The sequence below is a fragment of the Solanum dulcamara genome, chromosome 5 (genome assembly GCF_947179165.1).
Source record: "Solanum dulcamara chromosome 5, daSolDulc1.2, whole genome shotgun sequence".
Lineage (NCBI taxonomy): Eukaryota > Viridiplantae > Streptophyta > Magnoliopsida > Solanales > Solanaceae > Solanum > Solanum dulcamara.
In genome coordinates this window covers 61,180,851-61,208,776 of record NC_077241.1, presented here as the reverse complement: position 1 = coordinate 61,208,776, position 27,926 = coordinate 61,180,851, and the positions used below count along the sequence as shown (strand labels likewise).

Here is a 27,926-nt window from a genome sequence, read left to right as displayed (position 1 = left end):
CACATTTATGTATTATGCGAAAGATATATGTATAGCGTAAACCTGTATTTGGTTTAAAACTACAAGGGTTTGAGGAGACACAAAATGGTAGTTTTTTGCATTTTGAATGTTTTATCCTAATATAACATAATTATGATATCAAAAAATGACCAAAACTATTCTTTAACTATTTGAAATAGAGCACATGTACCCTAAAACTATATTTTGATTCAAAAATACCCTTTCCGACTATTGGCTTAGTTCTACCCCTTCGTTTGACATAATGAAATGTGGCATTCCATGTGTATATTATTATGCCACATAGATCTCCACATAAACATACCCATTAAAAGACTACACCCACTATTTCACTCAATCCATTAAACCAAACGACCTCTAAGATTTTAAAAGCTTTCTCGTTATCTTTGATGATGCAAGCACAATGGACTAAATCATTTCGGAAACAATTTTCACATTTATATGCCCCTTGTTAATTAGATGAGATATGGCACTGGCATAACGAAAGAGTCAGATAATCAACTCAAGCTTTGTTTAACTCCAGGCAAAACTATTTAAAACTTCTGACACACCAAAACCAATCTATTTAACATTACAGTATCCAGTATTGTATCTAAACAAGTATTGATTGTACAAGGATACTGAACCGCAAAATAGAACCAAAAGGATATTACACTGGAAAGTATTCTACAACATGTGGACACGAATTGTGACCACAGATGTTGGGACATGAATCACAATGGAAGAAAAACTTGAGGGGGACCAAAAAAGCCCTAAAGATCACGCAGATTCTCCAGAACAAAACCTTGTAGACGACATACCAAATTTACAAAAGCATTCTGGATGAAGGGGCAAATAATCACGGCACATACCCAATATCCTTGAAGTACTCATGCTCAAGGGCATTCCTGGCGGTGATTCTCTTGCTGGGATCCAAGCAGAGCATTTTCTGAATGAATAACAAGGGATGGCATGAGTAACATGGGGGCAAGAGATTTCTGACAACAAAATGAGTTCTCTGGTTAAAATATCATATAATTTAGAACACCTAATCATTGTCCATGCCTATGAGAAGCACAAAAACACATGGAATTTGCTACAAGAAGATGGTTGATAAACACATAAAACACTGAAACCAGAGTGCCTCATCCTCAAATAAAAAAATGGAAGAAAAGGACAGACAATTAAATAGGAGTGAAGGGCATAGACTAAAAAGACACTGAAACAAACATGTGAATAAGATCATGTTCGGAAAAAGAAAATGAGAAAACAGTAAACATGAGTGCAGTAATTTGAATTCCCCTACTCTTTAGAAATATTAATGGGCAAATTTCTTGCTGCAATGAATTGCTCAATGTGCTTCAAATGTCAGCTGGACATTGCAACTTCATGGATAAAGGTTCAAATAACCAGCTAGTTCTCTGTTTAGTCCTTTTTTTATTTTTGGTGTATACAAAAGTATCTTCAAGACACAGAGTCTATTCCTAAGGTTTTAGATTACTTATGAGAGTCGATAGGTTTTTGGTGATAGACATCTCACTTGTAAGTATATGGAACTACACTTTTCGGTGTAGTTCATGTTTATAATATACTAATATGTTACCTCTTCAAAAAAAAAAAACCAGCTTGTTCTGGAACTCTATGAACATCTCAACTAGAAAAGTTCTCAAGGAAAATCAAGCACATATGCTGGAGATTTATTCAAAATTCACCTAATATTTCTATTGTATACTCTTAAGATGTATCTTTCATTTGTAAGTGTTTTTTTAATGAATGTAATGGTATTTCATAAGGAAAGGCATCAAAGATATGCAAAATTACAAAAACATAAATACAAATTATATGTAGAAAGAGTTTGTTAGAGATGTACATGTGGCTTACATTAGGGAAACTAAGGACATGTACGATGGATCCAAAGACCTGCGTAAGAACTCAGAACACTTTTTAACCATGAAGGGGTTGCACATGGGATGTATGTTGCTCAAACTCTTCAAAAATGTCGACGGGTGCATGTCTGATACACCAAAAGCAATGCATTTTGGAGAATCCAACAAGGGTGAGGCAACAATTATGGAGAGTTCGAGCAATATAGCCAGGGATTAGCCCTTAACCCATTTTTATTGCCCTAGTGATGGATGAATTGGTGCGGCATATTCAAGGGGAGGTGTTGTGGTGTATGTTATTCACAGATAACATAGTACTGATCAACGAGACACAATGTGGAGTTAACGATAGGCTGAAAGTTTGGAGATAGGCCCTAGAAGCTAAAGGTTTCAAGTTAAGCAAGAATAAAATAAAGTACCTATCATGCAAGTTCAATTATGTAGAGCATGACACAAAGGTGAAAGTGAAGATCGATACACAAATCATACCCATGAAAGATAATTTCAAGTATCTTCGGTTTATAATCTAAGAAAACGAAGAGATTGACGATGATGTCGTACATTGTATTGAAGCGGGATGGGTGAAATGGACACTCGCGTCTGAAGTACATTGCGATAAGAATGTATCACCAAGGCTTAAAGGTAAGTTCTATTGACTGATGGAAGACCTACATGGTTATATGGGGCAGAGTGTTGGTCAGTCAAGAACGTACACGTTCAGAATATGAAAGTAGTGGAGATGAGGATGCTTAGAGGGATATGAGGGCATACTATGAGAGATAGGATTAGGAACGAAACTTTACAAGACGAGGTGGGAGTGGCCAAGGAAGAGAAGTTGAGATGGTTTGGGCATATGATGATGAGGTGCAAGGATGCACTCATAAATAAGTGTACGAGATTGGCTATAGTAGGTTTTAAGAGAGGTAGAGACAGGCTAAGGAAGAAATGAGAAGGTGATTAAACATACCATATCTTCAGCTTACTGAGAACATGACCCTAGATAGGATGGCATGGAGGTGAAGGATTAGGGTAGAAGGGTAGTAGGTATCGGGTATGTTTGTACTTTTATGTGGGAGAGGTAGGGGGATAGTCTCCTCTTCTCCTTCTTTAGTAGTATTATTTAGGGTTCATGTTGTATCTTATTCTTTAATTTTTACTACTACCAGATGCTTCATTTTCTTTGTTTATCTTGTTATTTTCCTTCCAATCTTGCTTTGATTACATTTTTTTTAGTCGAGGGTGTATCGGAAACAGTCTCTCTATCCACAAAGGTCGAGGTAAGAGAAGCAGAAATCCTACACTCCCCAGACTTCACTTATGGACTACACTGGGTATGTTGTTTCTAATTACAGGGGTCAACTTAGTCCAGCAAAAATGGTTAAAGAAACATTTAGCTTTGAGAGAGTGATTTTGGATTTGAAATTTCATCAAAACATCTTCGGTTTCTTTCACTCAACAAACCCCAAAAAATAACTCCAATAATCATCAACCAAATATTCTTGAAGGCCTTACCAATTCTCTATACACTGCAATCTGAACAGACCTCTCATATATTCTAGCATGACATAATTCAAACCAAAATTACAATAAAATATATCTCATAGGTTAGTGGTTAGTGGTCACTGGGCAACATAGGAATAAGTGACTGACATTTTGCGGGCTTTCCTTGCTTGAGATTATCTTGTGTTAATCATGCTTCATTTAGAGCAATTCAGTTGAAGCATATAACCTTGTCTTCCATATAAACTTCTATGGCCAGACACCATTAACCTTATTCTGAGTACAAATATGCTTGTAGCAATCTTTCAATGTGAAAATGTTGTTTCCCCAATTCTGACTGGCAGATAGGTTCTTATGAATGGTGAACCTCATTATGTTGGCTCACCTTTCCATCAGGCTTTCCATTTCCCAATCTTGTATAGACTTTGGAGTTGCACATCCCAACATTGCCAAGTCTATTCTAAGCAATGAGAAGTCCTTATTTAGGGAAATTTGGGACAGGGTGGGGCATCCAAACATGAGTGGAATGTTTCTCATCCATTTGTATGTCCAGAATTTAATGTGAACTCCATTGCAAGCTTTGAAATGAGCAAATGAACATTATGGGAAACTCACTCCCTAATTTGTTGATATACTTCCATGGCCCAACCACATAGGGTACATTGGTAATTTTTGTGCTCCAATGATCCCATTCCATATCTCACAGCTAATGAATTCAGCCCCCAGTGGGGACCTAAGTAAGTGGCAGGAAGTACCCTATTAGTTCAACCCATGATATGTCAGTGTTCTTCTATGTTTGGCACCTTTCAAACATTGTTTATTGGATAGATGATGCTCTTTAACTTGTTGCCATACAGCCCCGATAAAGCTTCAAAAAGCAGCAGTGTCACGTTCAGGTAAAACATTGTGATCTTTTGCCTCAGAAATTTTTTTTTGAAGCACTTTCACGTTCAGGTAAAATATTGTGATCTTTTGCCTCACAGAAAATCAAAGTATCATCTACATACAACAGATGAGATATCATGTATTCATCGGTATTTGTACCAGCACTAAAACCCTGGATCCACTGCATTTGTTTGGAATGTTCCAACATTTTACTAAGTCCCTCCACGGCTAAACTGAACAAGAAAGGTGAGAGTGGATCTATCTGCTTGATCAATTTATGAGCTGAGAAGAAACTCACATGTCCTCTGTAAACGCTCACTAAATACTTCATTGTTCAACTACTAAATCTGATCCACTTTAATCCATTTCTCCCCAAATCCTATCTTCCTTAGTATAATGATTAGGTAAGACCAATTGAATTGGTCAAAAGTCTTCTCTATTTCTAACTTGCACACTGCACATAACACCGGGCTCTCCATGTTTAATCCTTCGGTCAAATCATTGGCACTGAGTATTGTGTCAATTATTGATTTATGCTTAATAAAAAAAAATTAATGACTGGAAACTAACTTGGCTATGATTTTCTACACATTACCAATAAGACTTATTCGTATACAGTCTTTAAGTCTGATTGCACATCTATTCCACTATGTAGCATTGGTGGCAATAATCAAGTACTCCCATCACCTTTGGCTTGATAAAGCCAAGATTTTTAAGAAAGAGCTTATTGAGGACATAACCGTAGACTAAGTTGCTCGGACTCGGGCGGAGGTGTCCGAGACGGATGCGAATCCGAGAGTCGGATTCGGCAAAATCTAAATTTTAAGATTCGGGGATTTGAATCCGAGTATGGATACGGGTGCGGGGATTTGGCTAAAAATATTCAATATCATAAAAATATAGTTATTAAAATAAAGATATTCTTCCCCTCAAAAAAGAAAAAGAAAATCATTCAAGATCTTCCACCAAATCTCCTTACAGATCATTGTTGTTGTCTACCATAAGTCTTAACACATCGCTTTCATATTTAGCATCTCTTTGTTTGGCTTGAAACATGAAGCAACGAATATTGACCAAGAGGAAAAGTATCTTGGTCAAAGTATCTAATGTGAGTTGATCGAATCCCACAAGTATCCAGCACCCGCACCCGTCTGATGTATCTAATGTGGGTTGTCCATGGATTCTTGGTCAAAGTATCTGATGTGGGTTGACAAAATCCCACACGCACCCGCACTCGCACCCGTCTCATGTCGACACGGGATACAACAGCAAAACTGAAGAGTCTGCACAACTTAGACCGTAGATAGGAAGGTATGGACGTTGAGGATTAGGGTAGAACATTAGTACGTAGCCGAGTGTGGTCGTCTTTTAGGTGAGAGACGTAGGGGGCTAGGCCCATCTCCTCTCCTCCTTATTAGTAGTAGTATTTAGTAATCGTGTAGTTTCTTATTCTATAATGTGCTTTACTATCTGCTGATTCATTGTGTTGTGTATCTTGATATTTTGATGTATGCTTTTCCTCTTTCAACCCTACTTTGAATAACTTCTCTTTTGAGCCTAGGATCTATTCGAAAACAGTCTCTCTACCCCACAAGGGCAAGGGTAAGGTTTGTGTACATCCTACCCTCTCCAGACCCCACTTGTGGAATTACACAACGTATATTGTTATTGTTATTGCCAAAAATAAAATCATTTGGACCTAGGGTTATCTGGAGGACATGATTGGCCTAATGCACTTCTTCCTCAAAAATTTTCGCTAAGATCTCCCTATCTTCCCTTGAGGGTCTGGCTACATAATCAATATTGTCATTGGGCCTCCAAGTTTCATTCTACGTATACAAGTTTTGATAATAGTTCAAAATATCTATTTTGATCTCCTCCTTATAATTTGTTATTTCATTATGCACTTTGAGCTTGTCAATATTATTGTCCCTAATGTGTGAGTTAGCAATTGTTTGGAAGTATCTTGTATTCCGGTCTCCTTTGAGCCACATGCATCTAAATTTATGTCTTCATAAGATTTCTTCAGCTTTAGCAAGTTTCACCAGCTCCATTTCCAGGTTCAGTACCATTTGCATTTTAGATGTGTTAAAACTATGTTGTTTGTTGCCTAATCTAATAAGTTGAAAGCACTTCCGGGGCCTTGGCTCTTCTTGCTTCCAATTTGCCAAAGACATCTCTGGTCCAATCGTTTGTGTCCTTTTTCAAGTTCCTCAATTTTATATGAGGATAAAATCTAGGCTTCCACCAATCATATAGTTCTTCCACCACTCCTTTCCCATGTCAATAAACTCTTCTTGTTGGAGCCACATGTTATAATAATTTAGAAACAAGAATGTTGTATGCCACTCCCCACTTTCCAACAATAGAAGTTTGTGATTAGATATCACTCTTGATACAGCCAATTGTTTGATTACTTTAAAATGTTTCCATTTTGTGGATATCAGAAACCTATCAATCCGAGAAGCTTCTAAATTATCCTCCCCCTAGACCAAGTGTATTGTAACCCTGGAGAGGTAAATCTATTAGGTGCAAGTCGATAATAGTATTTGAAAAAGCTCTTCATATCCATAACTTTAGCCTTTCATTTTCAAATCTGCATACATTAAGTCTCTTCTAACAACCCAATGACTATTCCAAATACCTCTCATTGATCCTAGCTCCTGTCAGGACTCTCTCCTCTTTGTATTGGTTTGAGGACAAACAATTCTATGAAAGACCATCGGAAATCTTTTTAGACTTTCAAAGATACACGCAATAGAGAAGTTGCTTTTGATGACATTCATTGCATTTCCAAAGTCTTTTGTCCCACAAGACTGCAATACCACCCATGCTACCCCATGCCTTCTATTATTATATAATGTCACCTATGTATTGAAGAATTCTTCAACAATAATCACGTAAAGGTGTAAAAATTATCAACACAAAGATTTTACGTGAAAAACTCCTTGCTCATGGGAGTCAAAAACCACGACTTACCCCAATAGGATTTCCCTCAAATCTTCATTAAAAACTTGAGCAGTTTTAGATTACAACTTTATAACCAAAGGAACTAACTCTGTAGTACCTTTCCCTTCTACAATCTCCCTAATTATAGTTACTTCTTTCAAGACTCTACTCCAGTTAAGAAAGCCCTTTACAACTCAATGCAACACATAGTACAAATCCTCTATGAAGGTAAGAGATTACAATTTCATAACAAAGAATCAAACTAGACAACTAAGAATAGTAAGCAATAATTTTCTCAAGAACAAGTTCTTCTCTGTTGTCACTTGACTCTCTCTCACGAAGACATTTTGAATATATTCTCTATTTGTGTAGTGGTGGCTCTTGTGCATATCTTCACCAGCATCAATGTGGTACTTTACATAAGAGTAGGAATAACTGTTTCTTGTTCTCCAAATCCAAAGAAGAATTGGTTTAAAAATCCAAGAACCTAATCCAGGTTTATGCTGGTTTTCATTCACGTGTCGGCCTCCATTTGTTATCTCCTATTTCCAAAGGCCTTTCCATTTGTGCAAATATGGTAATGTTTCCATATTGGTTTCTTGTTTATTGATCCATGCGTTCAGTCGTTAAACAAATTCCTCAAGAAATCCTTCATGCACTTAGAATATGCTTTGCATCTGATCAATAGTCTTCTCAAGTCTACCATGAAGGACCCGGTTCCTTCACTTCGTGCATTGTACTTCTGTAATCCAGTTCTTTTTGTAAACATGTTAAGGAATTGATTCTTAAGTAGTTGTTTGTTATAAACACTACCAGTCCTTATTCAAGACATGTTTAGAAATTGGTTCTTGTATCGTGTTTGTTATGTTTGTTAATCTCTCATTAAATCATCACATGTAATATATCTCAACATTATTCCCCCTTTTTTGATGATGACAAACCCATAACAAAACAATAGTAGTTGCATGTGTACTCCAGTGCAATCTTCCCACTAAGAACCAGGTTTGATCAGCATGTGCCTTAGTAAAATGTGTGATCTTACCTAAGTCCATCTACAGACTAACCTTCCACTCATCGCAACCTAATAGGTGGCTAGATTATGGGAACCTAATCATATTCATTCATCACTCTTCATAGGGACCAGGTTTGTTTATTAACAACATTCTTGAAATGTTGCATCTGTGTCCTCGTGGAATTCAGTGCACGGCGAGTGACCCTCCTTTAATTTTTCCCTTTTGGCATCATCGAAAAGCATTTTCTATGATAGAGTACAACCAATCATTGAGAGAATAAGAAGGTTCTTAATCCATCTTGAGCAATCCAAGCTCTAAGCGATTTCTTCCAAAGTGGTCCCTACGCTTTCATGAATATGTCAAAAATCTGCTCCACAGTCTTGCAAAATTCCATAGAGATGTGCCTTCAATACATTGTCTCTCAAGAAGTGGTGTCTAACATCAATATGTTTTGTTCTCTTGTGACGAACGGAGTTCTTTGCCATGTTCATGATACTCGTATTATCACAAAAGATTGGAACTCGTTTAATCACTACATCATAATCTTAAGTTGTTGTTTGATCCATAGTAGTTGACCACAACAGGAAGCAGTAACTACATACTCACCTTCTATAGTAGATAATGCCACAGAATTTTGCTTCTTCTTTGTCTAAGAGATCAAGCATGATCCTCGAAAGTAAGCCATCCCAGATATACTCTTCCTATCCATGAGACATTTAGCTTAGTCAGCATTTGCATATACTAATAGCTCAAAAAGGTCCTCCAGATGGGTACCAAATGGGTACCTAAGGACCAGGTCCTATGTACCTTTGATATACCTAAGTATCCTCTTCACAGTTTTCATATGAGAATCCTTTGGACAAGATTGAAATCTGGCAAAAAGACCAACACTAAACACAATATCAGGCCTGCAAGCATTCAAGTATAACAAAGATCCGATCATACACCTGTACTTATTTTCTTCAACCAAGGGACCAGGTTCGTCTTGTCAAGTCGAGTGGCAGTTGCTATAGGATTATCAATAGGCCTATAGCACTTGGAATCTGCTTGCATCTGATCAGTAGTCTTCTCCAGTCTACTATGAAGGACCTGGTTCTTTCACTTCATGCAGTGTGCTTCTGTAATCCAGCTATTCCTGTAGACATGTTAAGGAACTAATTCTTCAGTAGTTGTTTGTTATAAATACCGCCGATTCTTATTTGAGACATGTTTAGAAATTGGTTCTTGTATCATATTTGTTAATCATCAAAACTTCACATGTAACATAGCTTAATACCTTCATTTCCACTCAACCAGACGACCATTCCCTCATATTTGATAGATCATACTTGTTGGCATACTGTCCATTTTGATTTCCTAAAGACACAATACGGTTGTTTTCCATTTTCGAACTAGAGCCTTTTATTCTTATAATTTAGACCCCTAATATTCCAGCTGAGAACTTTCATTTTCATCCGGACTCTGCTTTGTAGTACTGTTCCTCTTAATTACTACTACCAACATAATTAATAGCACATATTAAATGCCCCTCTTCTTTTTATATGAGCCTATCGCCTCTAATCCATTCTCAAAATGAAATCTAGAATCTCATATTCACAGCCAACTACATTAATTTCAAATGCCTTTCATCCTTTTCTCATTACTAGATAGCATATTTTGAAGTCTCAATCACTGCAGATTGCTGAATTTCTTGCAATTACATTTGCTCGTCTTCATGTCAAGGTTGGAGAGCTGAGAGCTTGTCGCTATAAGAAGAAGAGCAGTCAATATATGACAAGCTAAAATGGTTGAAGCAATATCAGACCATATCAGGTTGAAAGTCCCTTGAGGTTGTTAATGAAGATTTCAGCTTCATTATCTGCTTTCAGGGTGATTAACATTGATAATTGCATGGGGTGGTGGTTCAATGATGATGTTGCTTTCAGCCTGAGTCTGCATAATTCCTGTTGGTGAGACATTGGTGGTGATCTGAGGCTTTTTGGACTAATTTTTGCAAACATGGTTCGGCCAAAGTTATTTTGGGTCTCTGTTTCAATACGGACTTGCCTTTGTGATCTTGGTATGGGCATTCCTTCTTGGGACTTTAAAGTAATATAGGTAATCTGAACCAGAGCCCAATTTTGATATCTCCTTGCCCTTACTTAGACCACTATGCTCAGTGGATGGGGTATTATTTAAGACCCGACCCAGCTGATTTGAATTAAAAGTGCTCCTTGGCCACCTGTTTACCCACATGCATCAATTGGACAGGACACTCCATCTGCTAACTCTGATGTGTTTACCACTGTTTTGACCATCAAGTCCCCAATATCTTTTTCCCCAGTGAGTTTTGAGGCACTAATAGGCTTTGGTGTGGCAGCGATGTCTTTTAAAATTGAAATTTCATATCTCCAGTGCTCTATGTTGAGCTCAATTTTCCCTGGACATTTATAGCCAGAGTTATTGACACAGACACTCGCCGAACGGTGATGATTCTGGTGCTCTGTATCCTAAACCACCGTAGAGATCTCCAATAGTTTTAAAGGAATCTAGTCTCCATGCATAAAAGGAACCCCAAAAGCCTTTTCCATTTATTCTATGATCTCTGGCTGACCAACTTGGTGCTTGTAACTGGTGACTACCATTCCAAACCTAGACGCTGTCCATTCCACAACCAATCGTCGTGAACCCTCAACATGTCTTGTCCCGAAGGTAGCTCAATAAGAAATTGGTTGTGAGTGAGAGAAATGACTTTCATACCAGAGCAGACCTTCCATCTGTCCAAAACCAATTTTAATCACTTCCTGTTTGGGTTGTGATTGAATAGATCATTGAAGGTTCCAACTATGCATCTCGATAAGAGCTTCTGACTGTTGCCGTCCGTTTCTGGATTGACCTCGACCACATTATCGACCACCATAGTGGGGAATCCCGCCATCTCCGATCATTGTGCAAGTTTAGCAGTGTCAAAATAAGAACTCGTTTGCGTATGGACCTGCTTGAATCAGTGTGATGTTTTCTTCCACAGAAAGTGTAATCTGGCTCTGCTATAACTACTGTCGACTACCTGTTTCTCAGCAATGTTTCATTTTGAATGTATCAGCCGTAAAAATTGAAATTTAGAAAGACTCAGTATATGTATGCTTGTGACTTCCTCCCCCATCGTCTGATATTTCCTGTTCCTTTTGATGTTTGTTTGAGAGTATAGCATACTCATCTAAAGTTTACTCCACCTATTTATTTATTTTAGAATGTAAAGTTTACTCCGCCTGTTTTAATTCTGCTTGAAATTCTCCTGCTTCTTTCGATTAACATGAACCAGCCATCCCCTGAATTGATAAGTTCAAAACATTTTTCCATGAAATGAAAAAGGTTTTGCTTTCCATGAGTGCTAAAAAATGCTGGAGTTTTAAACAGAGGGAAACTTCACCAGAACATATTTCAGAGAGAAAAAGATTTGGCACATTCCCCAAGTCAGAAAAAATCCTGATGTTTTAGTCTTTCATTTGTAAGTTATAAACAAACTTACACCAAGAAGATCAAGGCCTGCTCCATCAACATTTGGTACAATAATTGCCAGGTCCTGCAAGTATGAGGGGATCCAATAAAGTACTTTGCAGAGTGAGATCCTAGAAATCTGGGCAGGAAAATCAAGTAAAAAAAAGAGAAATAAACTACCTTAGGAGGCCATTTTGGGAAGGCAGATTTGTAATCAGGCAGAGAAGTCACTCCAGGCCATGTATCCTCATTTGGAGTACCCATCACTCTTCATACAGAGAAATTAGAAAACATCAAATAAAGGGGAAAATCTAATAACGTAAATCACAAGGAACAAAACACTGAAATTCCTTAATACAGAAAGCTCACTAAAAACTTATGGTCAATTTTTATAGAAATTATAGCCATGAACCTATACACAGAAGAAAGATAAACCATAGCATAAACCCAATTTTGAAACCTTTCTGCACAACATAGAGCAGTAAGAAAAGATAGATTAATTGACAAATAAAAATGCAGGTTAGCATGAACAAATGAAGATCACAATCATAGATAAAACAGCTAAAACTAAAGTTACAGAGAACTTGAAACCAAAGTTTGTCCAGAAACCCCATTCCAATCACCTTTGTTCTTCCCCTTTGCCTTTATTTAGTCAAGGATTTTGGACTATGATGCATGACAAGGGAAGTGTAAAGTTTCATGCTCATCTCCTTCTGAGAAGGATTTAGAACAGTCAACAACAGGGAAACAATTTTTTACATTATGAAACCATGTCAATAACCATCATCAAAGCATTAGCATGTATGTTTTGTTTGTCAGTAATAAAGCATCAACAAAAAGACGCGTCTGTTGACACCTGAAAATCTTGAAAAGTTCATCAATCTCAGAGTCACCAGGAAACAGAGGGCGCTGATTCACCATCTCAGCAAATATGCAACCAACTGACCACACATCAACAGGAGTAGAGTAATGGCGTGATCCAAGCAGTATTTCTGGTGCCCTGTACCACAATGTCACCACCTAAAACAAGAAAGTCGATCATCAACAAAAACAACAACAACAAGCCCAGTATAGTCCCACCATGTGGGGTCTGGGGAGGGTAGAGTGTACGCAGACCTAACCCCCACCTTGAAAGGTAGGGCGGCTGTTTCCGAAAGACCCTCGGCTTAAGAGAGAAGAACAAGAGAGGAGAAACAAGGAAAACAAGATAAGACAACATATGGATAAAACCCTCAAATGGGTTCTGGATCTTAAAAAAGCAAATCTAAAAGATAGAGACTCCAGTTTTTAGACAATTGATGGACAAAGCTTGGAATCCTAGGGAAAAACAATTCTTAATTGTTGGTATAAAATATATATTTTTTTTTAAATAGGTAACTTTGTATTATATCACAAAACAGTACATGGGTTGTACTGACATATATACAGATGTCTCTTTTTCCACTGTTTTCTGACTATATTGAGTCTAAAACATCAATTACAGATACAGTGTCATTGGAGTATAATTGATTACACCAAAAACATAACAATAAAATGCAGTTTAACTTGACCTTCTGGACATCATTATCTATCCTCTCCAAAACACCTAGAATTCCTTTCTTTCCAAATAGTCCACCATATACTAGCAGGGATAATTCTCCACTTGTTTCTGTCCTTTGCATTCACCCATGTTGCCTCCCAGCTGTTCAAAGCCTCTAAGACCTTCCTGAGCATGGACCAGGAAATGCCTTTGAGGTTCAAAAAAATCCTCTATAGTTGTTGGGTATACTTGTAGCGTAGGAACAGATGGTTCACTGTCTCTAATGCCTCCCCAAAAGGAAACAACTAGAGCATAAGGTTATCCCTCTTTTCATCAAGTTATCTTGAGTCAGAGCAGCTTCTTTGGCCAATAACCATATGAAGCATGAGATTTTATGAGGTATTCTGCTTCTCCATATTTGTTTCCATGGCCAACTGTGTGTTTGTGGGTTTGTCTGATCCATCAACCTGTAGGTTGAGTTAACTTTGAATTCCCCTCTGCTATTTCCCTTCCACCACATCACATCTTCCCCTGTTTGTAGCCCATTAAAAGCTTCCACAATGTTGAAAAATTCCGCCACTCTTGCTATTTCCCGGTCATTGAATTGTCTTCTGAAATTAAAGCTCCACCCCTGGTTTGTCCATAACTCTGCTATAGTATTTTGTTGTCCCAGAACTATATTGTATATGTCAGGAAAAAGTACTTACAGGTTTCCTTTTTCATGCCACTCATATTTCCAGAATCTTGTCTTGCTTCCATCTACAACTTTGATCTTTGCATTACTCTTAACTTCATCCCACATGCTTCTTATTGATCTCCACAAACTCACTCCATAAGGTGTAGTCACTTCTTTGGTCATCCACATATCTTCACCTTCATATTTTGCACTTATTACCCTTTTCCATAGCATCTGATTATCATTGACGAACTTTCACCACCACTTCATTCTGAGAGCTTTACTCTGCACCTTCAGGTTCTTTATCCCCATACCCCCTGCCTTCTGCCAGTTATCACTACTTTCCACTTCACCATATGGAAGCCTTTCCTCTCCTTGTTGCCATGGCATAGGAATTTTTTCCTAATACTGTCTGGTCTCTTGATGACTCCTGCTGGGATTGGGAACAAGATGATCATGTAAGTTGGCAAGACATACAGGACTGAATTGATGACAGTCAGTCTGCCTCCAAATGACAGATATTGAGTTTTCCATTAGCCAATTTCTTTTCACACTTCTCCAGCACACCATTCCATATCTCAATAGAGTTGGATTTGCCACCTAGAGGCATGCCCAAGTAAGTAAGTTGTTGGCAGAGTACCAATTTCCCCACTAAGGATTGCTGCTAGGTAGATCATATTAGTGACTTCATTGATTGGATACACTAAGCTCTTCCTCCAGTTGATATGTAGTCCAGACATTCCTTCAAACAGAATCAGCATAACCCTCAGATATTTCAGTTGTTATTCCTCACCATCACAAAAAATTAGGGTATCATCTGCATATTGTAGGTGTGTCACCTCCAAACTGTCACTACCCTCTCTGGCAACATCAAAACCTTTCAACCAGGCTTTGTTGTTTGTTGTTTTGATCATACTATTCAACCCTCCATAGTGATTAAAAACAAAAAAAGGTGACAAAGGGTCACCTTGCCTGAGACCTCTCTAAGTATTGAAAAATCCTGCAGGGGCTCCATTAATAAGCACAGAAAACTTGACAGTTGAAATACAATACTTTATCCATCTCAATCATTTATGCCCGAAGCCCATTCTTTTCAACATCTTCAGTAAATACCTCTGATTGACATGATCATAAGCTTTCTCTATGTCCAGCTTGCATAGTATACCAAGTTTCTTCTGTCTGTCTACCTTTAATAAATGTCATCTGCTAGGATTCAACCAATTTACCAATCACTCCTTTCAGCCGTTCAGACAGTACTTTGGAGAGTAGTTTGTACATGCTACCTATCAGGCTTATAGGTCTGAAAGCCCTTAGCTCCTTTCTTCTTTTGCATGAGTGCAATGAATGTTGCATTAAAGCTTTTCTCAAAAACATCTTGTTCATGGAAGTTTTGAAAAGTATTAATTATGTCTCGTTAACAATTTCCCAACACTTGATAAAGAACCCCATAGTGAATCCACCAGGACCAGGTGCCTTATCCACCGCACACATCTTCAGACATCTCAACACTTCACTCTCTTTAAAGTTGGATTATAAAGCGTTCTTTTCCTCCTCTGTTATGACTGAACATTGGACATCTTGAAAAGTAGGCTGCCATTGAACAGTTACAGTGTACAGTTTTTTATAGAAATCAATGATTTCCCCTTCAATTTTGTGTGGCTCTTGAGTGATTTCTCCCAATACCATGAGCTGATCTATGTTATTATATCTTTTATGTGCATTTGCTATTTTGTGGAAAAAAAATTGTGTTCTTGTCCCCTTCTTTTAGACACAAGGCTCTTGATTTCTGCCTTCACAAGCTTTCTTCAACTTTGACCCGTTCCTCATACTCTAACTTAATCCCCGCCTTCTTTGCTATCTCTTCCAACGTGAGAATTGTATCTTCTCTATTTGCATCTATTATTGCCATTTGTTCAAGTAGCTTTTTCCTCTTGCCCAGATTTCCAGCATCATATTTCCTCCACTCCTTTAGTATAGTTTTAACAAATTTGAGTTTGGATGCTAAAACATGGTCAGGTCTTCCAGTTAAGTTGAAAGAATCCCACCATTCTTTAACTCTGTCAACAAAACCTTTTATTTCAAGGCACCAATTTTCAAACTTGAAATAGTTTTTGTTTCTCTCCCAAGATCTGCCCAACAAGGCTAATGGAATGTGGTCTGAACTCAATCTTTGGAGGGGTACTTGTTTCAAATTATTGACGTTAGCATCCCATTCTTCTGAAATTGGGATCCTATCAATCCTGGATGTTGCTTCCTGTTGTTCCCCTTTGAACCGAGTGTATGTAGCATCCTCTAGTTGCAAATCAATTAACTTCATGTCTTCAATGAAATCTGAAAATTCTTTCATGCCTTTTGTTCTTCTGTTACAGTTCTTCTAAAAAGTGAACCTTGATATATTGAATTCCCCGCATAGAGCCCATGGTCCCTCCATCAGACTCCTCACTGCTCCAATATTTCTTCCCAAACCAACCTCCTTTCCTGGTAGCAATAAGGAGCATATACTCCTGTTATATGACACGAATAATTTTGTAGTTAGGATACAAATTTACAAGAAATTGTACACATCCCTAAATCTCCCCCTTCCACTTCCTCTCATCCCACATAAAGAGAATCCCCACTCTTGTTCCACTTGCATCCAAAGAGGCATGTCCAATCTATCTCCCTCCCCAAAGTTGCTGAACCATCTCTAAGATATCTCCTATTTTTGTTTCTTGCAGACATATTACAGCTGCCTATCACTCCCTAATCAAACTATTCACGACTCTCCTCTTTTCTCTATTGTTTAGTCCCCTAACATTCCACGACACCAATTTAAATTTCACCATTTAGAAGAGCTTGTGATTCTCCCCTTATTCCTCATTCCAGAACTTATGAATTTGACATCAAATGAAACAAGACTTTTCAATTCTTGAGACCCCTTGATCTTTGACTTTTTCCCTTCAACCTCCTGCTCCATTCTCCTAGCATGTCTGCAGCTTTCAATCTGCAGGAGTAGTTCCGTGGCCTCCTCTTCATGCCCTTGAAAATCTTTCCCAACTTTATTTAATTCTGCTTCACCCAAGTGGAAGTGTCTTTCTCTATTTCTTGAATTGCCTTCTGTTGGTGAATTACTATTGGTTCCACTTCTTCAATGTCCCAATTAACGAGTTCATTATTTATATTTTTGCACTGTAATTGCATTATCTTCTCTTTTGCCTCTGCTACTTTCTCCATTTTTTGCCATGGCAAACTCATCTTCTCCTCTTATCGATAAAAATACTTTCCCTTTTGAGTTCTATGTCTCCATCATCACCATCGTTGCGTAAGAGTTTTTCTTCTTAGTTTCCATTGTTGCATGCAAAGCTTTCTGTAGAACCATGGCATCGATGAAGTTGTGTTCTCTGATAGCTTCTGGGTTGTTTCCTGGATGTATTTTATTAAAGATCAGCAATCCAACTCTATTTGGGCTTATACTTCTTTTCTGGGGTTTACTCTTGGGCCTGGACAAGAGGCCCAAATCTGATCTAAAATTTAAATGAGTCATGTGCAAGTCACATGTCTCATTAAACCTTTTCCCTCCCGCTGTCTTTCTCTTACAACCCACATGTTTCTAACTAGTATCCCTTAATTGATGGGATTCTAGTACAGAATTACAGTTTGCACTTTGAATTATCCCATGGTAAAACCTTGTACTGAATTAAGCCTTGTGTCTTCTCCAATGGTTCCATAACCTGATTCCGGTGCTATTTCAACCTGGGTTTGCACTCCACCCATATCGAAAAGGGGTAAGTAATTTCATTCCGTTCTATGGAGACCTTCTTGAGTATTTTCCTATTGTTGCTGGCCACCAAAATCCTTGTCCACTTCATGTGGTTTTTTAGCATTGTTTCTTCCCTAGCTGTGATCTATCCTCCACAAACTTCTCCAATTGGAAGACTTTCGGAGACCACGAGTGCAGAGGAATGCCTACCACTCTGATCCAAGTTTCTTTGCATGATAAGGAGTCTGGGATTCTTCCTATCACCCATTCCATATGGAAGCTACAGTTCTTCCATCTCCATTGCCCTTGTAAGGTTTGCTCCGCCATGTGTTTTTTGGAAATGAGTTGCCATTAAGCTCGTAGATGTTGACACCAAATGCTTTCTTCCAATTTGATGAGGACCACCTCCTGATGTCAGCAAGTGTTGGCTTTTCCTTTAACTCCTCTCCGCAATAACCAACTACACATCTCTTGAGTAGGCTATCTTCCTGATCATCCATTTTATCAGTCACTTTTATGTTGTCATTCCTACTCTTTATCTAACCAATACGGACACTTTGGGATTGCCATTTATTCTCTCGTACAACTGCTGCAAAAGGGTACTTGACATCCGCCACTCTCAGAGGAGGTATCTATACCTTTATCCTCTGCCATTTAATGAACCATTCTATCTTTAATGCAATATCCATCCACCCAACATTCAATGTTAGCTCTAGAATGATTAAGCCAGACCTTCCCCCTCCATTTAACTAGATTATGCTTATAAATCTCCCATGTTGATTGCACTTTCTAATGCAAAAAAGTTCTACCTCCTTTTTTGAAAATCTCCATCTCCTGATCTCCTTATGATCTTTCGATGCTTTTTTCATACATAAGCATATCGACTCCATAGCTTTTCTGCTCACAATCGACCTTCGCATTATCTTGCTACTCCTTTCCAAACCCATTCATACCATCCAGACTTAAGTTGAAATAGATCCTATTGTCCTCCATTCTTTTAAACAGAGTTTTTAGTTGAGAGAAATGCTCAAAGATGGAAAAAGAAAGAGAGTAACCACAGAAGGTGATAACTCAGGGGGGTGAGAGAGAGGTTTTTGTAGGAGGGAGAAGGTTTTTGGTTTTCGTGCCTGAGAGCATTTACTCAATACTAGCTACTGTGAGAAATATAGGAGAAAAATATTATTGAATTGTGTAAGAACAATATTACATAAAGACCCTATTTATAGATACTATAAACCAATCATTTTCCAAGTAGGATACTATAAACTATTCCTATTTCTATTCCTATTCTAAGTAAGATTGTGTACACCTATTCCTATTCTAACACTCCCCCTCAAGATGGTGCATACAAATCATATGTACCTAGCATGTTACAAATATAATTAATACGAAAATCGGTATGGGACTTGGTGAAGATATCTGCAAGTTGATCATTTGACTTCACAAACTTTGTAACAATATCTCCTGAGAGTATCTTTTCTCTGATAAAGTGACAATCAATCTCAATGTGCTTAGTCCTCTCATGAAACATTGGATTTGATGCAATATTAAGGGCCGCTTGATTATCACATACAAGTTCCATATGACCGGTTTCTCCAAATTTTAGCTCTGTCAGCAACTGTTTGATCCAGACTAACTCACAAGTTGCCACAGCCATTGCTCGATATTTTGCTTCTGCACTAGATCGAGCAACCACACTCTGTTTCTTACTCTTCCACGACACCAAATTACCTCCTACTAAAACACAATACCCGAATGTAGAACGTCTATCAGAGGGTGATCCTGCCCAATCAGCATCTATATATCTGGTGATATGCTCATGGCCGTGATCCTCAAAGAGTAGTCCTTTATCGGGACCTGACTTTATATATCGCAAAATACGACTAACTGCATCCCAATGACTATCACAAGGAGAAGTTATAAACTGACTTACAACACTCACAGGAAAAGAGATGTCAGGTCTAGTCACTGTGAGATAATTCAACTTTTCAACCAGCTGTCTATACCTTTTAGGATTACTGAGTGGCTCCCCCTATCCTGGAAGGAGTTTAACATTCGGATCCCTAGGAGTGTCAATGGATCTACATCCTGTCTCCTCAAGATTGTCTAAGGCATACTTGCGTTGAGAAATAACAATACCTGATCTAGACTGAGCAACCTCAATACCTAGAAAATACTTCAGTCTGCTGAGGTCTTTAGTTTGGAAATGCTGAAAGAGATGTTGCTTCAAATTAGTAATACCATCAACGTAAACAACTAAATAAATACACAGATTTGGTGCAGAATGCCGATAAAATACTGAGTGATCAGCTCCACTACCAGTCATGCCAAACTGTTGAATTACTGTGCTGAACTTCCCAAATCAGGCTCGAGAAGATTGTTTCAGACCATAGAGTGACCTACGCACAAGGGTACTAGTCTCCCCTGAACAACAAAACCAAGTGGTTGCTCCATATAGACTTCTTCCTCAAGATCACCATGCAAAAAAGCATTCTTAATGTCCAACTGATGAAGAGGCCAATGAGGAACAGCAGCCATAGATAGAAAATGACGGACAGATGCTATTTTAGCCACGGGAGCGAAAGTGTCACTATATTCTAGCCCAAAAATCTGAGTATACCCTTTAGCAACAAGGCGAGCCTTCAGTTGATCCACCTGACTGTCTGGGCCAATTTTGACTGCATAAACCCAACGGCAACCAACAGTTGATTTACCTGCAGGAAGGGAAACAAGCTCCCAAGTACCACTCGTATGTAAAGCAGACATCTCATCAATCATAGTCTGCCTCCATCCAGAATGAGAAACTGCTTCACTTGTAGTCTTAGGAATGGAAATAGAAGACAAAGATGATACAAAGGCATAATGCGGTGAGGATAGACGATGATAACTCAAGAAAGTTATAATGTGGGTTAGCATTTCAAGTGGATCGTATACCTTTTTGAAGTACAATCAGTTGGCTAGGAAGAGGCAAGTCCGCAGTTGGAACAAGGTTTGGCACATGACATAAATCATCTAGGACTACAACTGGACGAGGACGACGATGATAAGTCAGGAGTGGTGGCACTACAACTGGAGATGTAGGTACAGGCAAGACCTGAGGTATGGGTAAGACCTCAAATACATCAGGATGATCAGAAAATGTATAGTAAGGTTGAGACTCAAAAAATGTGACATCAGCTGACATAAGGTACCGATGAAGTTCAAGTGAATAACAACGATACCCTTTTTGAACTCGGGAGTAACCAAGGAAGACATATTTAAGGGCACGAGGTGCTAATTTATCTCTCCCTAGGGCTAGTTATGAACAAAGCATGTGTTTCCAAAGACACGAGGGGGATAAAGTAAAGGCGTGACTGAGGAAACAGTATGGAATGTGGAACCTAATTCTAAATAGAGGATGAGAGCATTCTATTAATTAAATAACAAGACACAAGGACTGCATCTCCCCAAAAGTGCAACGGAACATGAGATTCAATGAGGAGTGCGAGCGGACTCAATGAAATGCATATTCTTCCTTTCTGCTACACCATTTTGTTGAGGGGTGTACGGACAAGATGTTTGGTGAATAATTCCATGGTGAGTCATAAACTCCTCAAATTGTGAAGATAAGTATTCTAAGGCATTATCACTACGAAAAGTACGAATAGAAACTCCAAATTGATTTTGTATTTCAGCAAAGAAACTTTTGAATATAGAAAATAACTCAAAACGATCTTTCATTAAGAAAACCCAAGTGTATCTTGAATAATCATCAATGAAACTAACAAAATAACGAAATCCTAAGGGTGAACTAACTCTACTAGGACACCAAATATAAGAATGAACTAATGAAAAAATAGACTCAGAATGACCCTCAGTACTACATGAAAATGTAGCACGAGTGTGTTTCCCAAGTTGACACGACTCACAGTCTAAACTAGACAAACTAGGCACCATCTTTTGCAGCTTGGATAGACTCGAATGTCCTAAAGTTTGTGAATTAGCTCTGGACGATTTGTAATGGAGCATGTTGTAAAGGAGTTTGAAGAGGTAAGATAGTAAAGGCCTTGTGATTCATGCCCTGTGCCAACTAACGGATGCCATATTAAAAGGAGAGCCAGGGACATAAAGAACAAAGTCTAGAGTGACAGAAGACAAGGGTTTGGCTTTGTCAACCCCTTTTGGTTTTGTTTGGATCCCATTACCTAAAGTAATAGCTGGAAGAGAATGTGAATAAACAATATCATACAAAAGTGATTTATTACCAGAGATATGATTGGAAGTGTCTGAGTCCATGACCCATGAACCAAGAGTACTAGATTGTGAAACACAAGCGAAAGAATTACCCGCAACAGAAACATCAGATTGTGCAACCGAAGCTACTTGTGGTGACGTTTGCTTACTTGCTTGATACTGGAGGAACTCCTCATATTCTGTATGAACAATATGAGCATTATTGGATGATTGATTAGGTTGAGCCACAGATGCTACTTGTGGAGATGTCTGCTTACTTGCATGATTTCAAAGGAACTCATTATATTCCTTTATAGCAATAGGATCATAACTAGGTGGTGGACCATGCAAAATATAACATATGTCACAAGTGTGCCCAAGTTTATGACAATAACTACACTTGGATCGAAGTTTTCCAAAACTCCCTCCTCCTCGTCGATTCTCCATAGATTGATGTGTTCGTTTATCTATGATTTGAGATGCAAGAAGAGAGGAGTCAATGGTGGGTGATGAGGCTACTTTGTGATTGGGAGGCCCGGCAAGACGAAGTACACGAGAGAATAATTCATCAATTGTAGGAACTACAGGACTAGCTAGAATCTGATCACGCACTGAATCATGGTCAGTAGGAAGTCCAACAAGTGTAAGAACTAGAAACAATGTCTGTCTGTGCTCTTGTTGTTTTTCCACATTCGTAGTAACTGGCATCAACATTTCAAATTCCTCCATGACTGCTTGTACCTGTCCCAAGTAAGTAGACATATCGAAATCTTATTTCTTTAAGTTGATCATTCGAGCTATCACATCATAGAATCGAGATATGTCATTAGTGTATAAAGCACGAGCCTTTTCCCAAACTGAATAACATGTTTGGGATGGGCGAAACAAGGGCATCAACTTGGAATCGATAGATCGCCACAGGAGACTACATAATTGAGCATCAACCTTCACTTATTGTGCTTTGACTTTTGCTTCTTCCTCACTAGCCTTGGCCTTTTCATCTACCACACAAACATTATTGGTTAAGTGATCTTGGACGCCTTGACCCTTACACCACAGTTCAACCGAGGAAGTGCAAGCTAAATAGTTTGAGCTTCCCATTAATGGTTCCAAAGTAATCATACGATTTGAACTTCCTATATTTTTGGAGCCAAAAATATCAATCTCAAAAGACATTATAAAATATATATATATATAGGAATCTGAGAAAAAAACTTAGGAGAAAGTTCAATCACCGAAAACTGGAAAGACAGATCTAACTGCCGAAATTTGGTCTGGAAACCCTAATTTCGCTGAGAACTTGCCGAAAACTAGCTAAAAATTGTCGGAACCCCAATTTCGGGGTTCGGATTTGGACAAAATTGGCCGGGGTTTGGTCGGAATGACTGGACGGTCCCAACTGAGAAAAAAAATCAAAAATAATTGATCAAAGAAGCCTCACGCGCCAGCGCATGAACTAGATCTCGCCGAAAAATTTCACCTTCGAACGGCGCGTGACAGCGCGTGAAGTGTTGTTTTCCGATGGTTCTGGCTGGGGTTTGGTCGCCTGAGCTTTCTGAGCTTTGTAATGGTATTGGTTTTCTCATAGCACCCATAGAACAAAAAACTGGCAAAATTCAGCTCCCAAAAGTCGCTGGAAAAATAATTGACACACAGTGACTTGAAGTTTCTCACCAACGCTCTAATACCATGTAAGAAATATAGGAGAAAAATATTATTGAATTGTGTAAGAACAATATTACATAAAGACCCTATTTATAGACACTATAAACCAATCCTTTTTCAAGTAGGATACTATAAACTATTCCTATTTCTATTCCTATTATAAGTAGAATTATGCACACCTATTCCTATTCTAACAGTTACTTTAACTGCATTACTTGGTATAAAATATATAGCAGTTGATTCAATAAAGTAGGTTGTAATAAGGGCACAGTGTCATTATTATGTTAATAAGAAATGGCTAGGTGGGCTTTTAGTAGCACCCTTAAAATCTACGCCTTTTGAAGGGCCAGTGGCATGTTGAACCATGACTGTCACGGTGAATGATAGCCCTAAAGTGATGGCCCCGGAGATAGTATTAAACCAAAATATGTTATTGTGATGTAGCCTGTACAATTACAGGCAGAATGTTTAGTACCGATTCTTATAGTACTTTTTGGGAGTCGATAAGCTAATTCTTGACTTATCAGCTAAACTAATAGAATAACTTAAAGCTATAAATGTTGAGCAATACTACATAGAGAAAGAACTTTTTCCAGTTATACAAGTTGGATACAATCTTAAAAAAGATATCAGACATGAAGCAAGTTTCTGAGTCATAGATAACCACTTCCCCTCGAGCTTGAAATGGAATATGAGATAAGGTAATACAATAAGACAAGGTCCAGCACATCTTTGAGAGAATGAAAAACCATGTTTGTACCTCATGAGTGAAAGTTCTGACAGGAATACCAAATGCTCTAGCCAATCCAAAGTCTGCCAGCTTTAAAGCATTTGTACGTCGATCTATCAGCAAGTTCTGAGGCTTCAAATCTCGATGAAGAACTCTATGAGAATGACAATAAGCAATACCACGGAGTATTTGATACAAGAACATCTGCAGAATTGGAAAGATTACTTAATTACTGATCACAAGCAAGAAGCCTGTGAAACTGATAAACCTTAACCACTCAAGTAGCACGTAATAAAATTATAAATCAAATAATCTTTGTTTTCAAGTATTTTGCTTAGCTCATAACCCTCCCTCTTGAAGTTAAAACTGTAATTAGAGCTGCAAGTTATGACCAGCTTCCTGATGAAGCAACAAAAAATGGCTAACACACAGTGACAAAGCAAACCTCCAACATATAATAGAGATTTTACTCACTTTAACCAAACGTGGATCCTTAGAGAATTCAGGACATGAATCCATGTGCTTCTTCAAGTCCAAGTCAAGATATTCAAACACTAGATACAATCGCTTTTCACTGTGCACCACATCCTGCAACCTGTGACCAATAAGAAAAAAAGGAACTTTCTTGGATCTGCAGAAGATACTGGTACAAACTAGAAAAATAGTTTTTCCCATGTTACAAAAAAAAATGATTCAACATTGCAACTGAAGGTACAGATGTGTACTCTGCGAATCTGTTATCTGCTCTCTAATTTATTCTAATTCAGTCTGCCAAACAAAAGAAGACTAACCCCCATCATGCAGACCTTCTGGCTTCTACTCATGGCATCCCTCCCCCACATACACCATCCTAAGGAGGTCCCTTTTGCACTTACAATTATTATTTAAAAGAATAATCAAATGGCAGTCCAAGAATCTTTCTAATCTTACTTTTACTCTTCTCTCATCATCATTCATAAAGCAACTGAACATTTCAACCAGCCTCTAAACCTTAGTCTTATAAGGTCAACCGGTTTCTAAACCTTTCAGATATACAAACTCCAATTATGTTATAGTGCCCAATGTCCAAAACCACAAGACAGATCAACAAATTAAAAAAATATAAGTTTAAAAACAAGGTCTAGCTAATATACAAACATTTGAGGGAAGAAACTAAGGGGTCATTTGGTTGGGAACAAATTATCCTGGAATTAATTATCCCGGGATAAGTTATCCTGAGATAAGCTATTCCACCATGTATATGGGATAACTTATCTCATCACTAAGGTATAAATGATGGGATAAATAATCTCAGGACTGTCTAATACCTCCAACCAAACGTAGGATAAAATAGTCCTGCATTTTATCCCTAGGATTATTATACCTTATACCTCACCCCAAACACATCCTAAAAGCTTAAATATTCCTAAAAGTTTTCTATCCACTAGTGTAGAAATGACTGATGGGCTTCTTGTTTTTTTCAAATATTCTACCTTCGAAGGAAATTGCGTGGTCTAGTAATCAATGAAGTGGGTTGAGTACTATGACATCTCAGGTTCAAATCCCAACAGAGGCAAAAACACTAGGTGAATTCCAATCTCTACTAGCCTTGGTGGACATTTTTACCAGATACATGTGATGACGAATTATAGTGAGTATCCCGTGGAATTAGTTAAGGGACGCACAAGTTGGCCCGAACACCACGATTATAAAAAAGTTATCGGCCATTGTGGGACCCAAAATGTGTAGATGTGGTATACATACATGAACAATGTATAAAGTACTTCAAAACCAAATAAGTTGTTGAAGTTTACAATTGTAGAATCCAATTAATACCGTATGGCTTTACCTTTCATAGTAGAAGTTGCCTACAAACTATTGGAGTATAACCATTACAAAGTAGAAGCTATCAAACCCAATCAAACTGCTCAAGAGTTGGATATAGAGTGGTAAAGAACGGAGGAACAATATATCCCATGAGGATTCCTCCAGGATAAATTGAAGTAACAAATTTCAAGTGCTAGATCCTTTCCCGACGGCCCAAAGTAAGATGCATGGGAAAAGATTCTCTTCATCAGGGACTCCTTGTTACAGCATTCAAAGAAGATAGGTATTTAAGAGAAATTTTCAGAAATTGGTAAAAAGGAACAGCACCGAGGCCAGAAAGCAATATGAAAATTAAAATAATGAAGGTCCTGCATAAATTTTAATAGAGGAGCATTAGGAAATAGAAATAAACCGAAGTTCCCATATAATCAACCTCATATTGATAGCATAATCACAAGAAACCAAAGCACGGTCCTAATTACACTCTATGGCCATCACAACAATACAATTGCATAGTAATATCACAAAATTATACCTCACAATATTAGCATGTTGCATCTCTTTCAAGAGAGAGATTTCTCTAATAGCTGTGCTTGGTACCCCCTCATCTTCCTGCTCCAGCCTTATTTTCTTCAGTGCAATAGTTTCATTAGTTACACGGTCACGAGCCTTGTACACTACACCATATGTTCCTTCCCCAATCTTCTCAACTTTTTCATACTGCATTTATTCCCAAAATCACTATCAACATAAGAGTAACCCTAAACCCAAAAGCAACTAAATCTAAAGATACAGATAATAACTCCGTTACCTGGTCCATCTAGTTCAAATTCAATGGACTCCCTGAAAAAGAAAGCAATCGAAACACTAGAAGATTTTCAGACAGCAAAGTAATAAGCAAATAAAAATATGTATATATATTGTAGCATATATTAAGTCTTACAATCGAAAGCTAATCCAAAAACATAGTATACATTTGACTATCAACTACTGAAGTAACATTTTAAACACATTTCACCTCAATGCAGATCCGAGCAAATTCTTTTACATTGCAATTTTCGCATTTAAGCACAGAAAACGCTTTACTGCAAACTTTAGTGTTTGGTTACCTGAAATTGATAAAATATTTTCTCCATGCTGAAGTGCAACTTCACGCTTGGAAACTATTGGTAGAGAGTTATAGAGATAACAAGAATTAGTAAAAAAACAATTTCAGTTGGTCTCAGTGTTGTAAGATAAAATGGCTTTAAATCAAAGCAAGTAATATACTAATCTATCTTCCATTATGAACACCACATTGTTTAACATAACTACATCACAGATCCCCAATTCAATCAACACAATAATCAACTCTAAGCATAGAAATTAACCAGGAATAGATAATTGAGAAAACGAAACATGTATAGAATGAAATATGCTACATTATTCAAATTCCGCAGTAATCAGTAGATAAAATCTAATAAAGCTTCGAATCTATTGATTTACATACGAAAACGACGAACAAAAATGGAAGGGAGTATAAGTCATATGTATACAATGGTGAAGTTGGGGCGTCGCCATCGGAGTAGAAATGTAAACGGAGTGAGGAATGTGGAGTCACCTTTGGTCGGGAAAAGAGGGCGAAATCGCCGTCGTGAAGAGGCGGAGGAGGCAACAGGCCAGTGTCGGCGTACTTCTGCTAAAATGTTTGGACTATAGTCAACTTTACTGTTCTTTTGCTTCTATTTGCATCAAATTTGCATAGAAGGCCAAAATGCATTTCACCGTTTCATTGCTATTTTATTTTATTTTTCCTTCATTTCCTTTTAATAATGTAATTTTTAGTTTTTGAGATTTTATTTAAATTTATATGAATACTTTTTTTAAAAAAAATTA

At 37.9% G+C, this 27,926-nt stretch overlaps 1 protein-coding gene across 4 annotated transcripts; it reads right to left on the bottom strand.

Moving 5' to 3' along the window:
• Window positions 1-515: 515 nt before the first annotated feature.
• On the bottom strand, window positions 516-27,806 carry LOC129889290 (cell division control protein 2 homolog A-like). 4 transcript variants are annotated; one of them, XM_055964534.1, is made up of 10 exons: window positions 27,652-27,806; window positions 27,161-27,214; window positions 26,863-26,894; window positions 26,587-26,771; window positions 24,720-24,840; window positions 24,276-24,449; window positions 12,561-12,724; window positions 11,885-11,972; window positions 11,736-11,789; window positions 516-995 (listed from the first exon to the last, which is right to left on the bottom strand). In XM_055964534.1, exons 3-10 carry the CDS (start codon window positions 26,869-26,871, stop codon window positions 894-896), a joined length of 897 nt encoding a protein of 298 aa, XP_055820509.1. In that variant the 5' UTR covers window positions 26,872-26,894; window positions 27,161-27,214; window positions 27,652-27,806; the 3' UTR covers window positions 516-893. The 4 variants fall into 4 exon arrangements, with proteins under 4 accessions (XP_055820509.1, XP_055820508.1, XP_055820507.1 ...); XM_055964533.1 differs by lacking the exon at window positions 27,161-27,214 and having other exon boundaries at window positions 26,863-26,918; XM_055964532.1 differs by lacking the exon at window positions 27,161-27,214.
• Between the last annotated feature and the right edge of the window lie 120 nt (window positions 27,807-27,926).